Here is a 13,730-nt window from a genome sequence, read left to right as displayed (position 1 = left end):
GGGGGGAGGGGGGAGAGTGAGCAAGCGCTGTGTGGTGCTCAGTTGCCAACTGAGGTTAAACCATGACACAACACTACTGAACACAAAGCAAGAGCTGCATCTGGAACATGCAATGGGACACATGGAGGATATATCAAGGCCACCACAGATGTTCTTTGTCCCATTAGAAATCTGGGCATTAACAAAGTTTAATTCCTGGATGGCCTCAGGAAAGGTTATTTTATATCACCAGGAGCAGAGACTAGAGCTGTCACCAGCCTCTGTTAGGAAATTGCTTCCCAACTCCAAGGCTGGTAAACAGTTAAAAACAACTTCATATGAAAAAGGAAAAAAAAATATCTCTAAGTTGCCTTCATCATGTGTTACCACTAGCAGCATCAGCACATTCTGCATTTATTTCAGCTTTAGCTGTTGCCAATCTCCAGAGTACCAGGAGAACACATACCAAGGAGGAAGAATCCTGAACATATCGGGTGGAAGCAGAAGCAGCAAACTAATCCAGGATAAATATAGTGCACACAACAAACCAGTTTCTAAACCTCTTCGCATATGCAATCATGTTTTACACCAAGGACTTCAACTTCTCCAGCTTTCAAATTTGTTTATTCTCTCTTACCATCCCTTAAAAACTTCCAGCTCTGCCTAAACACAATGAGACATTTTAAATACACAGATTGAGTAACCTGGGGTACTGCATCCATATGCATCATCTAACCTAAATGAAACAGAGCAGCCAGAAATGATAGAGAAAGTACAAAAGCACAGCCAAACAGAAGAATGCACTATTTTGTTAAAGCTGCTATCCCAGACAGCTGTATTTTACCAGACTTGGAAAGCAGCACAAGCTGTACATGTGCACACATACCGCTCCAGTTCTCATGTATCTACAATAGCCAGGAGATCTTCACCTGGGAAATAAAACATGATACACAATGTTCCTAAGTGTCACTGCAAACATGCTGTTATTAAAACGTTACCTCTACAGCAACAGAGCTGCTGACTTAAGAATTTCCACAGCAGATCAATGATCCATTTAGTTCTCTGTGTAGGTTTAAAGCAGCGGTTCCCAGCTCATATGACAACACAGTCTTAACATGTGGGGCACTACAAGTCCATACTGCTACCCTCCATTTAGAGGGAAACTGCCCTGCAAATCCATCAGGAGAGACGCAGAGGCAGTGCTGTGAGCTGAGCTACCTCCATGCATCCCTCCAAGTCTCACAGTACACCTTCTCTATCCTAGAGGTGATGGCAGGAGATGTTCAGTCATGGTGTGAAGGGAAGCACCACTGGAGAAGGTGATACAGGTAGATGCTATCTTCTAGAGGAATATCCCACACTCTTGGTGCCTACCACTTTTCAACCTGCTTCTGACCTTGCCGTGGCAGGATAGACTGAAAATTGAGCACATCCAAGAAAAACTGCAGCACTCTTCAAGTGAAGAGCAGCAGAATCCCTGAAAGAGCTAACTGATGTGCCCATTTTTCCTGGACGTTATGAAACACCGGACAGGCAGACAACTTTTCACACTCTAAAATAAAAGCCCCTCAATACAGCAGTGTGGAGTTCCTGTTATTTTCAGGAACTATTGGCATAGCAAGCAAAGGAATAAGTAATAGCTATGCTTTAAATGATCAATTGTGTTAAAAACAGAAGTCATAAAAAGCTTGTTATTGACTTAATGTTTTCAGTCTTCTGCATGAAATCCTACTTCTCAGAATTCTATGTTCTATAGAACATCATACATTTTAAAATAGTAGTTAAAAAACCCCAGAACAAACAAACAAACAACAGAGACCTGTGTTTTGAGTATAGTAGTAGGGAGAAAACACACTATTACCTGAAATATTTTTAAAATCCAGATGCTCTAACACATAATGGTTTACAGGGAGTCTGTTTTCCTATACTCGAAAAAAAAAATTCGCAAAATGTAATGCAGTCCAAAACATGAATTGCAGAAGAAAGCAAATTCTCTTTTGGATACTCTCTGAATACATAGGGAGAGATCAGAACTTCATTTTCTTTTAAAACAGAGACAGTTTACAAGCAACTATGTCAGAATGAACTTAGATGAGAAGGTAGCGGCTACAAGCCTTGCCTTCAGCTACATGTGCTGTGTTCTCTCCCTCCCAGAAGCCTAAACACTTGCCCCACAGAACCAACGTTTCACCTCACAAGGAAATCAAGTGAGTTGTTCCTCTTCTCCTATAACAAGCAATCTCAGTAATAAACTTCCCACTGACAGGGTGACAGCAGTGAATCACCAGGACATTTTCATGAGGAAGAGGGATGGCTCCAGACCAATGTTAGATAGCTTAGCTGTCAAGACAGCTGAGATGTCAGATACCTTTCCCCCTTTACACCCTGGACTGTAGTTAAAGAGCAGTGCCTATTACATCTATAAAACACTGCGCTCACCCTGAATTGCACCATCCAGCTGACTGTGCACTCAAAACAGTACACCCAGCTTAGCTCCCAGAGCACAAGACACAATTTATATCAATTTTAGTGCTGCAGGGCCAAAGCCTGCATCCTCCTTTGCACCAGGAAGGGGGGCATGAGACTAATAGATGACCTAACTTTTTTCCACAACAGATGGCCAATCCTGGCAGTTGCTGGCCAAATGCCAGCGGGTGCACAAATGCTCCACCAGTGCTTAGAGCATAATGCAAATTGCTCGCACTGCCAGGGGCTTGGCTGCAAAAAAAAGCAACAGGCAGAGGAGGAGAGATGAGCCTTGCAATGACAGACAACTTTGAAGCACTTAAATGCCCACTGCAGAAAAAAAAAAAAATACCACAAGCCCCAAAAACACCATCTTTTTTCTTGGTCCCAAGAGTCAGCTAAGAGCTAGAAAGAGGAGCTATGTAAGCCTTGGATGCATTCTGGTTAAGCCCCTCCTTTGGGAGTTTGTTTGTCTGTTTTGGGGGTTTTTTTTGTTTAGATTTAAGTAAACTAAAATTAAAAAAAAAAAAATAAAAATCACACACAACTTTACTTGAGATGGGTTTGCTCCCATTAGCTACTTTTCCACATTCTGTACTTTTCAACCACAAGTAACTGCCAGAAAGGCAGTTCTTACAACACCAAGTTATTTATATACTCTGCTAATGATAATGTTCAGGAGCACTCAGCATTAATGTTTCACTAACTGAACTGCACATTTCTAACAGGGTTTAAGTGCACCTACCACAAAGCAGCACTAACAACACACTTGACCTCTGCTAGAGCCAAATTTGTCTAGGTACAAAGAAGTGAATGTTCCCTGCTCAGGAACAAAATGTCTAACTGCACAATCCTGAAATAGTATCAATAGTTACTTAAACTGCTGCTAGTCTAAACATTCCAGCACTCTGAGACCATCAAATCTTCCTTAATTATTCTGATCTTGTTAGAAAGAAGCCAAACAAGAAATGAGCACCAGCAGTTTAATTTGCACTGAACTATTTTGGTTGAACTGTGAACAAGCACAAGGATTATAAAACACAAGTTGCTCCCAAACACTCTCTCTCCACTGTCAGAACCCTGAGTAAGTTATTGAAAGGCACTCACCAAAAGGTAATTCGAATCTTGTGTCCAGCAAAATTTTATGAGGAGTCGGGTTTTTGGTTCCACAGATTTCATCATGTTTCATTACAACTTCTGCCTCCAGCGTAGACCACTCCCCAGGACCTTCCTGTGAATCACAAGCCATAGGTGAAGCTTCAAGTCTGGCAGGTCCTTATGCAGCGAGACTCTCACACATTTGCTAAAATAAAAGACTCCAGGAAGAGCCTTACCGCATTATCAAGACCCCGTACCCGATTTTAACATCAAATGACATTCATTCAGCACATGCTGGCAGCTTTTCTTCCAAATCTCAAAGGCCTTTGAGAGCAGCAAACACCTCCCAGCAGAACTACTGCCTTCTCAGTGGAACTGCAAAGGTAAGTCCTCAAAAGCAGACACCAAAGAGTGTCTGGACAGCCAGAACTGAGCGCCAGCTAGACCTTGTGGCCACACTGCTGGGCATCCCCACTCTTTTATGGAAAATAAAAGCTCTCTCTCCCTGCTCAAATTCAATAATCTTTTAAATAATTTCCCTGAAATTTGAGGTAAAGAAACAAACATGTCTTGCTTAGCTGCAAGAACCTCCAAATTCAGTAGTTAGGGCAGTTACAGACATCGGCACATCCCATTTCCTACTTTTTTCCATTCATATTAGCACCACTAGACACCCTCTAACACTGCAACCAGAAACTTTAACAAGATGATGTAGACATGCTCTGGGTCTACCTTAAAGATCAAGTTGTCTGTTATCAGGGCACCCTCTGTCTTTAGCAGAAACTTACAGAAATTTGAGCATCAGCTAAGGAGTCAGTCCTTAAGACTTCAGACACTTGACAACTATATGCATTCCTTAACAGATTAAGCCCCGTTTTCTGAGTCCATGTGAGTGAAATGAGTCCAGAGGTACCTACATAAGCTCAGTTTTGGTCTCACTGTTGGCAGCATCCCAGCATTCTTCAAAAAAAAAAAAAAAAAGAAAAATCCACAACCCCAGTGTGATGCTGACAGCCCTCTTCCCCCACCCAGCCTTCTTGGCTTTGCAAGTGGAAGTTTTTCTGAGGAGCACAGTCCTGGGCTGTACCAGGCTAGATTTGTAACACATTAACTATCAACATTGGAGCTGTCAATATAAAGCTTCTGTGTCAGCTTAACCTCATCAGATTGGTGAATGGCCTTCAGAGCAATCCACACGGTCCCAACCAGGGTGTCCCAGATCAGTCCTTTGTTCCATACTTCAACAATTAGGCCCAGGTCCAGCCGACTGATCTCACTGCAAGAAAAGAAAATGCAGCACAGGTAAGGAAAAAGCAGAATACAGCCTAATTCTGCTTTAGGTTCTGCATTACTACCATGATTATACCAGTGAACTCTTTCCACGCAGCTGTGTCAAGCTACAGAGAGCTTCTGGAAGCATGCGGTTGAGGTGGCTCATACATACAGAGAACACTCACAGTTTAACTACACAAAGATTGCAAACTAAAACCCTGAGCTATCGCATGCGTGGACTGACAATTGAGAACTCGTCTCAGCAGCTACATACACAGGAGGAGGAAGGGTATCTTGGGCCAAAGCCTAGAGGTGAGATGTTCTTTGTCATCAGGCACCCCACTTCTAACAAAGTGGGTGTCTCCTTTCCCTTGGCAGCACGGCAATACAAGCGTACTCTGGCAGGTCCAAACATGCCAATACTTACCTGTGAGTGGAGCTGCCGCACGCCAGAAGTAACAGTCTCAAACCCAGCATAGCTGCATCAGCAGCACTACCTATTGCTCAGGGCTGCATTGCACCGCTGCCGCTCCAGCACTAGCTTCTTCCTCTGCGTGACGCTGCAAGGCTTTGAGCCGTGCGAATCTCTGGCAGCAAGCGGCAATACAGCCACACAACCACCAAGTGCCAAGTTCTTGGAAATACTTATCTGAAGGTTCTCATGAACATCTTCGCTCTCAGTAAGGAAAGGATGCATCTCAAATTCGCTTCTTCCCAATGCTTCATAGCATTTATGCCTCCCTCCTTCATGCTGGCTAGTGCAACCGCTAATCCCCAAAAGTAGGTATCTTGGACACACAGTGCTGCTGCCCGCTGTCTTTCTGCCCAAATGTATCCATATTAAATTTATCAAGGGAATTTAAAAGCACATTAGTCGCTAATTCCTATAGACTGCCATCATAGCCAAAAAAAAGAACTGCTGCAAATCCCAGCATCTATTTGAGCTTTGCCCCAGAGACCTCTTACAACTTTAAAAGAGAATATTGTATCTACAAGGTTCAAGATAAACCCTACAGCTACAGCAAAGCACATTAATTTCTATTTTAAACCCAAGCGCTTCTGTTCTTGTTTAAGGACACAGGAATTGAGGTCAGGAGTGTCCAGTACTTGGGTGACTTGGTCTACATAGTTCAAAATCAAGCCATTACACAGACTTATTATGAGTTTACTGCTAGCATCCTGAAATTGAGTCTCCAGCTCCCTCTATTTGGATATGGCTACTCAATACGGCCAAGCTAACAACTAGCCACCTGCACCATCACTACTCTGCTTGCCTCCTGAAGTTGACACTTATCTGATTGCACAAACTTGCAATAACAACAGAAACGACTGATTTTCTGCTGGCTGGACTAGTGTGAGGCCAGAAAGGGAAGGGAAGGGAAGGGAAGAAATACTGTATTTTCAGGCACACTGTAAAACCACGTTCTTTGCTTCAACATACATGGACAGAGCAAGACACTGATCATAAGACACCCAAACGGAATTCTGTACAGAACTCCACACCACAGGTCACCGGATAAGAATTAAAAAAAAAGATTCAGTACAGTGGCTTTGACTGCCTTTGTGTCTCCCTTTCTCCACCTTCTGGTTAGATGCAGAATAGCTTCAAAGAACAAAAGATTGGAATTTGGTGTCCCTCCCTTTCCACACACACAGAATTTAAATGAAAGAAATTTCTAACAACTTCAACACCGATTTAATCATCATGTTCTAAACATCAGTTTGCACTTTCACTCAAGAGGTGCTTGCTACAAATATGCAGTCCTTTTAAAGCTGCTTCAAAATTAGAAGATGTCCCCAAAGAAGACATTAAAGTGCTTTGGTCTGGTAAATAAGCAAATCTCAAGCATCCCCAGAGTCCCCAGTTCTGAAGAGTTATGTCTCACAAGGAGTTTGGAAGCAAAAACAGATACAAAGCATTTTCTCAGTTGCAGTCTATTCTTCCACTATGCCTCATAAAAAAGGTAAACACAAACACAGACAGTAAAAGCATCCTTCCCTCAGGGAAAAACTACTGTGTTCAAAAGCCTTTTCCAACTTCAGAAAGAAAAAGAGCAAACCAATGAATAGTAGTATTGGAATATCAGTGCTATTTCTCCTGGGACAACTTAATGTACACAGGATCATGCAAAACACGTTCCTTGCCACATGTAATATTTTCGTTATAAAGAAACATCAGGACAACTGTGTTGTTGCTTGGCTAAAGCAGGGACAATAATGGTGAGGAAGTTCAGCTAATATTCTGCTTTCATATCCCCTAGCAACTAATCATGGAGTGGCACAGTGACCTTACAGCATGCTAGGTAAGCTCCCAGCTGATATTGGAGAGCAGTTCCAGGAGCTGTTTGAGGGGAAGGAGGAACAACCATGAGGGCCATCATCCAACACAAAGAAGTGCCATTCTTAAATCACTGGTGAGCAGCCTCCTCTGTAGCTGGCCATGTTTAAAGGTAGTTCCTGCCCATAGGTTGAACACAAATCACAGGAAGAATGAGTTAGTAGTTTGGGTGTGGGCACGTGATTTGGCAGACAGGTACAATTCCCTGCCCTAACCTGACCCCAGTCCTGCATGGTTTACATCAGTGATAGCCACAGCTTCTGTCTGACCAGGAACTGCAGAGCTGAGAAGATGGTGGCATTCAGGAGCACATGTGTTTCACCAGATGCCAAAGGATAGACTCCAGATTCTCCGTGCAGAAGCACACACCTCATGTGCTGCTCCAAAAGCAGAGTGTCACAAAACAAGGGAGATGGGAGCACAGCTATGATGGCAACACTGTACTGACCCAGGTGAACTCCTCAACCAGAGGCAAAAGCTTCCCACTTTTGGCAGAGGAGAACCAACTGCTGCTGGATTGGAAAACATAAAATCCCATGCGGGTCTCTTGCTACGGATACTATGCAAGCACCTCAGACCCAGTCAAAAACAGCAGCACTCGCTTTGACTCCACAAGATGAGCACAACATCATTCCCCCGTCCCGCAACAACAGTGTCCATGCCAAGTTCAGAGAAAAGCACCTGGAGTCCAGGATTTAGTAAATTTAGTTCACTCTGTCTTACAAAGCTATAGAAACAGAAGCAGATGCAATATATCAATGAGTCATTCATCCACCGGCAAGAAAACCACCATTCTAAAAGACACTGGGAAATCCCTGGCTACGTGTCAGGACTACGAGGACCAGAGCAAATCAGAGGTGCCAACTGCACCAGAAACCCTGGGAGAGCTGGAACTGGTTCTGCTGCTCATGGCAGGGACTGGCAGCCCCTCAAGCTGCAGCAGGGGAGCTGGAAAACACATTCATGGGCATCAGGCCAATGGCAAGAAACATCAACACACAAGAGCAGCTCCCACACTGAGCTAACCAGGATCACCATGTTGAGGCCCTGAATGCCCTAACAGCAGCCCTTAATTGCCCTGACCAGCCTCCACCCACACCCTCTTCCTATGACCCAGGAGCTCCATTTAAGCTCTGCTATGGGCCCTCAGTCCTTGCCCAAGCTATGTTGTAGGTGTGTGTGGCAGGCTGACCCTGGCTGGATGCCAGGTGCCCACCAAAGCTGCTCTATCACTCCCCCTCCTTGGCTGGACAAGGAAGAGAAAACATAACGAAAGGCTCATGGGTCGAGATAAGGACAGGGAGAGATCATTCACCAATTACCATCATGGGCAAAACAGACTTGACTTGGGGAAATTAGTTTAACTTATTACCAATCGAATCAGTAGGATAATGAGAAATAAAAACCAAATCTTAAAAACACCTTCCCCCCACCCCTCCCTTCTTCCCAGGCTCAACTTCACTCCCAATTTTCCCTACCTCCTCCCCGCCAGCTGCGTAGGGGGACAGGGAATGGGGGTTGCAGTCTGTTCCGTCACGCATTGTCTTTGCCGCTCCTTCCTCCTCAGGGGGAGGACTCCTCACACTCTTCCATGCTCCAGCGTGGGGTACCTCCCACAGGAGACGGTCCTCCATGAACTTCTCCACCATGGGTCCTTCCCACAGGCTACAGTTATTCACGAACAGCTCCAGTGTGGGTCCCTTCCACGGGGTGCAGTCCTTCAGGAACAGACTGCTCCAGTGTGGGTCCCCTGTGGGTTCACAAGTCCTGCCAGCAAACCTGCTCCAGCATGGGCTCCTCTCTCCGCGTGTCCACAGCTCCTGCCAGGAGCCTGCTCCAGCATGGGCTTCCCATGGGGTCACAGCCTCCTTCGGGCATCCACCTGCTCTAGCGCTGGGTCCTTCACGGGTGGATGTCTGTTCCACCGTTAACCTCCATGGGCTGCAGGGGGACAGCCTGCCTCACCATGCTCTTCACCATGGGCTGCAGGGGAATCTCTGTTCTGGCGCCTGGAGCACCTCCTCCCCCCTCCTTCTTCACTGACCTTGGTGTCTGCAGAGTTGTTCCTCTCACGTATCCTCACTCCTCTCTCCAGCTGCAACTGCTGTTGCGTGACAACTTTTTCCCCCTTCTTAAATATGTTACCACAGAGGCACTACCACCGTCACTGATGGGCTCGGTCTTGGCCATCAGCAGGTCCAACTTGGAGCTGTCTGGCATTGGCTCCATCAGACATAGGGGAAGCTTCTAGCAGCTTCTCACAGAAGCCACCCCTGTAGCCCCCATGCTACCAAAACCTTGCCACGCAAACCCAATACAGTGTGTTTGTCTCCAGGTTAGCCACAGCTGTACCCATGCCTGGCCATGGACCACATCAATCCAGACCCAACCCACAGACCGACTTCCCAGCTCAGCCTCAGACTTGCCTCGTCACTATGGACCTGACCGGCAATTGCTGGACTATGCCTGACCCTGATTATCATTACCAGACACATCCCTGAGCCTGGCTTGCTAACTTGCACTCCCAGCTTGACCTCACACCTGCCTCATTACTACGAACTTGTCTGATGACCTGACCCCTCGGCAGACACTGGCCTGATCCTTAGGCGGGCCCCGCTTGCACTGCTCAGGTACTGTGGGACTGGGCCTCAGCTGGAGAGGACCCTGCCCTACCAGCCATCCTACCACACTCTGCTTCTGGCTCCCTGTCCCTGCGGGAGCAGCCAGCCTTGGAGCTGTGTGTCAGGGTGCAGTGAAGAACAGGAACCCAGGCAACCCGGTACTGTTAAAGGACACAGGCTACTCCAGCCAGTCGGCATCAGCAGAGACAATCTTCCAACACACATCTCCTTCAGGACAGGTCAGTGTGTACAACAGAAAAGCAAATTATTTAGGTTGTCACCAGGTTTGTGTATTTTACCTACTTGGAGTACTCCAATTTATACAACACAATAGCAGCTCCATATAAACGTCAGTGCTGTGGAAGGACTCAACCACAAGCACCTCATCGCTGTGCAACACCGTACTTACAACATGAAATCCTGTTCCCAGCAGGGTTCATCACCTCGCACGGCTACCGTCGTGCTCTTCACATTTTGCACTTTCAGGGTCACATACGTATTGAATTTATCTGGGGAACAAGAGGCAAAAAGTTATCTCCTTCCCTATACCCTTTCATCACAAAAGCACAATGTTTCAAGGTTTTCATTCCATACATTGCATCCCAGGGGGACCCAAAACGAAAAGCCCATACGGGAAGACATCACTGGGTTAAAGAACCAAATGTTCAAGATGTTTTTCACCTGCCATCAAGTTTTCAATCACAGTTTTTTAGAAATTCATGCACAAACAAAAACGGGCAACTACGCACTTGCAGTAAGTCAGGGACGAAGAAAGAGAGTAAAATCCTGAAGAACACAGACACTTAGTGTGTAAGATGCTGCTTACTGAAATGCAGACGAGAGGAAGAAGAAACAGCCTGAAGGAACAGGGGCCGTCGTGCAGACAACGCAGAGCAAAAAACAAACTTGCAAAACATACAAGCAAGAAGCAGTTGGGCTGATCGTATCATCCCTTCCCTTCTGACCCAACTGCTCTCCTAGTTCCAACCTGGTTTTCCACCACTGAGTCCACAAAGAACTTTACGGACCAGTCAAGGTCAGAAGGAACATACAGTGATTCATGCTAAATGTGCTAAAACTGATCTGTATTGCTTAAACCAGCTGACCTAGAAGAACCACGTTACACTCACATTTTGACAAGACAGGCTTTGTTTAGATGTTTTGCTTTTTATTTTAACTTTGAAGAAAAAGCCTGGAACAACTTTTTTCCTAGGTGCTGCTACTCCTTTATTAATAGAACCAAAACCAGCCAAGCACAGACACCTTCAAAGTTTGAATATCAGCACCTGAGAATGAACAAACTCCCTTTTAAGGTAAGTTACCACCTCAGACCTATCTATCGGTTTCATCAAGTCTGGAACAAGACATATGCTAAGTAGCTAGAAAGCAGTGTACATATTTTAATACTTCAGTGTTCTGCTGCATTGCTAGTAAGTTAGATCACAGTCCATTTTAATACGGCCAAAATTCACATGCATCATTGCTGTGGGCTACTATAGCATGTCCCAGCATCTAGCTTCAAATATCCCAACAGAAAGGGAGGAAAGGGAAACTGCATGATCCAGAAGCTCAGGAAGAAGCCACTGAAAGTCAGATTCCCTCATATCTACCTACACCACTTGCATGCTCCTGGGACACTGGGCTTGTCAGTGAAACCATATGCTTGAGTTGAGTTAAATCTAGACTACAGGACAAATGTTTTGCAGACGTGAGCAGGCTTCTTGATTAGAGAAAGGATAAAATACACATAGTCTTCCTTCCAGCCTGGGCACTCAGCTTTCCTTCCCTGGAAATTCAAGGTTGGTGCACGCACAGATCTTAACACACACAGATCTCAACATGACACGGAGTATGGACAAGGAGACCTGGGAAGCCTTCAGCTATAACTTGAGGATGGCTATATCAAGAGAATAAAGCTGAACAAGTAAGTCATGAATACAGCTGTGCAATTGCTTCGGATCTATACACTTCAATAGCTGTTATTCCAGAAGCAAACTGCTTATTCTTTTGTAAACTGTACATCAAATTTCATTCAATAAACGTATTTATTTACCTGCTAAGGGATTCCTTGCTAGGTACTGAACCACAGTGAAATAGTTGCCTAGACTGTAAATTCTGGGTATCACCAGCTCTTTGTTTTTATTTTATTATGCAGACACAAAACCTGGCAGATGAGATTTCAATCCCAAGCACAGCCATTATGGACTGCCACGTAAGAGAATGAATCAACCCTGCGGTACCATCCAGCAACCCCGATCAGGATCAAGGAGGCACTGAGTCCAGACAGGCATGCACCAGTTCTGCTTGGCAGACGTTTTCAGATCCTGTTTTTAACAGGGACAGAGGAAGGACAAGAGGAAAGGGCAGGATGGGATGGGAATTGGTGACAGTAAAGGAACATCTTTCCTCATCCATCACCTGTTCAGGTGAGGTGAGCAGATAGAGGTTTCTCAGCACTGTGATACCAGGTCACATCCTCAAGCTTTTTACTAACTCAGGCTGCCTGGACTCTCAGGGTAGCTTTTGTCACTCCTAAGGAGACCATGGAGGAGCAAAGAGGAGGTAGATGAAAACTGGAGGGAGCAGCACAAGCAGGAGTGAGAAAGCAGGTGTCACCATTGGTGCAAACAAGTAGCAGAGCATGGCTTACCTGGTGGTCCTTGGAGTTTAGCTTTTTTTACTGTAAAGAGAAAAAAGGAAAAGAAAAAAAAAAAGAAACTGTTAGTGATTTTCTCCTGCTACAGTTTCATTTGAGTCAGAGCGCCACAGGGCATCGCATTAATTGGACAACATCCCTCAGTACAGGCCTGGTAGCTGGAAATCCTCACTCATTTTAACAGTTTAACAGTTCTGGAGGCAAAACCTTTTCTGTGCCCCACCTCAACTCTCTAAATCAATGCCTTTAAAAAATAATCATAGGATTAATGTTTGGAAAGCAGTGTGATACAGCTAATGCAAAGCAATTTCAAAACCAGTCCTTTGCAACTAGAGGTTATTGCTGCTTAGCAAGATGTCATTTCATACCACCTCACTTACAAAGTTAGAGACACTCTAGAAGAAATAAACATTTCTTTAAAAACAAAGAATCTCTCCTCAACAGTGCAGAGCAGGCTTTCGACCACAACTTGCAAATAATCAAGCCTGAATAGTAGCTCTATAGTATGACATCTGTAAATCAAATTAACCCGCTATGCTGAATAAGCAGCAGTCTAAACTCAAATGTCACTTCTCTGAGCTCTCCTCTGTTAATTTAATTCCAGGACAGTATTTATCAAAAACAATGGTTAGAACATAAAACAGCCCTGTCTCTTATCTCACTGGATGGAGAAAGGTCCATGTCTAGCTAGGGGAGATTTTGTTTACATTTCTCTTTTGCAAGCTCATATCCTCACTGCTATTGCTAAGCGTAAGCACTAAGAGAAGACATCTCTAGGCTCCAGCTAGTTTTCCCAGTGGAAAACTTAACACTGAGAAGAAAACATATTTAACAAGCTAGGAAGCAAGACACACCTGAGAACAAAAAGATTTAAAAGCTGGTGTAAGTGAAGTTTCCCCCAGAAAACAGGGCACCCAACACTTACTAAGGCTCACAGTCTAACTTACAAGATTAATGTTCTAGAAAGGAACATTAAAAAATAAAAATACAAATAGCCCTTACACAGTTACATGCACTGAGCTGCAACAGAGTGTGATGCTGGAGAACACCCTTACTATTTGAGAAATTCTCCTTTTCAAGCATTTACAGTCCAGGTAGGTGTTTGCATGAAGGAAATGCTGTATCGGGTACAGTATGAGCCAGAGGCGTCTCAAACAGAAGTCAGGAGAGCTGTAGCTTTTACCTAGACTGCCAAGGCCCATGAGCCTTTAGGCCCAAAATAAACAGGTTCATTTTTTCCCAGGTTCAGGGCCTGAAGCATTCCTGATGCTAAACCTAATGGTGCAAGCAAAACATATAA

General features: G+C 44.8%; 1 protein-coding gene across 1 annotated transcript in view; it reads right to left on the bottom strand.

The window, feature by feature from the left end:
• UNC13B (unc-13 homolog B (C. elegans)) overlaps window positions 1–13,730 on the bottom strand; it is a 238,762-nt gene that overhangs the window by 181,241 nt on the left and 43,791 nt on the right. The window contains exons 2-5 of the mRNA XM_009330423.1: window positions 12,425–12,454; window positions 10,184–10,283; window positions 4,702–4,819; window positions 3,553–3,676 (exon numbers count right to left, since the gene is read on the bottom strand). Of these exons, the coding sequence (XP_009328698.1) occupies window positions 3,553–3,676; window positions 4,702–4,819; window positions 10,184–10,283; window positions 12,425–12,454 (372 nt within the window). The remainder of the gene's footprint in view (window positions 1–3,552; window positions 3,677–4,701; window positions 4,820–10,183; window positions 10,284–12,424; window positions 12,455–13,730) is intronic.

The sequence above is a fragment of the Pygoscelis adeliae genome, unplaced genomic scaffold (assembly GCF_000699105.1).
Source record: "Pygoscelis adeliae isolate BGI_AS28 unplaced genomic scaffold, ASM69910v1 Scaffold628, whole genome shotgun sequence".
Classification (NCBI taxonomy): domain Eukaryota; kingdom Metazoa; phylum Chordata; class Aves; order Sphenisciformes; family Spheniscidae; genus Pygoscelis; species Pygoscelis adeliae.
The sequence above is the reverse complement of the archived record's forward strand: the minus strand, read 5'-3'. Positions and strand labels throughout refer to the sequence as shown.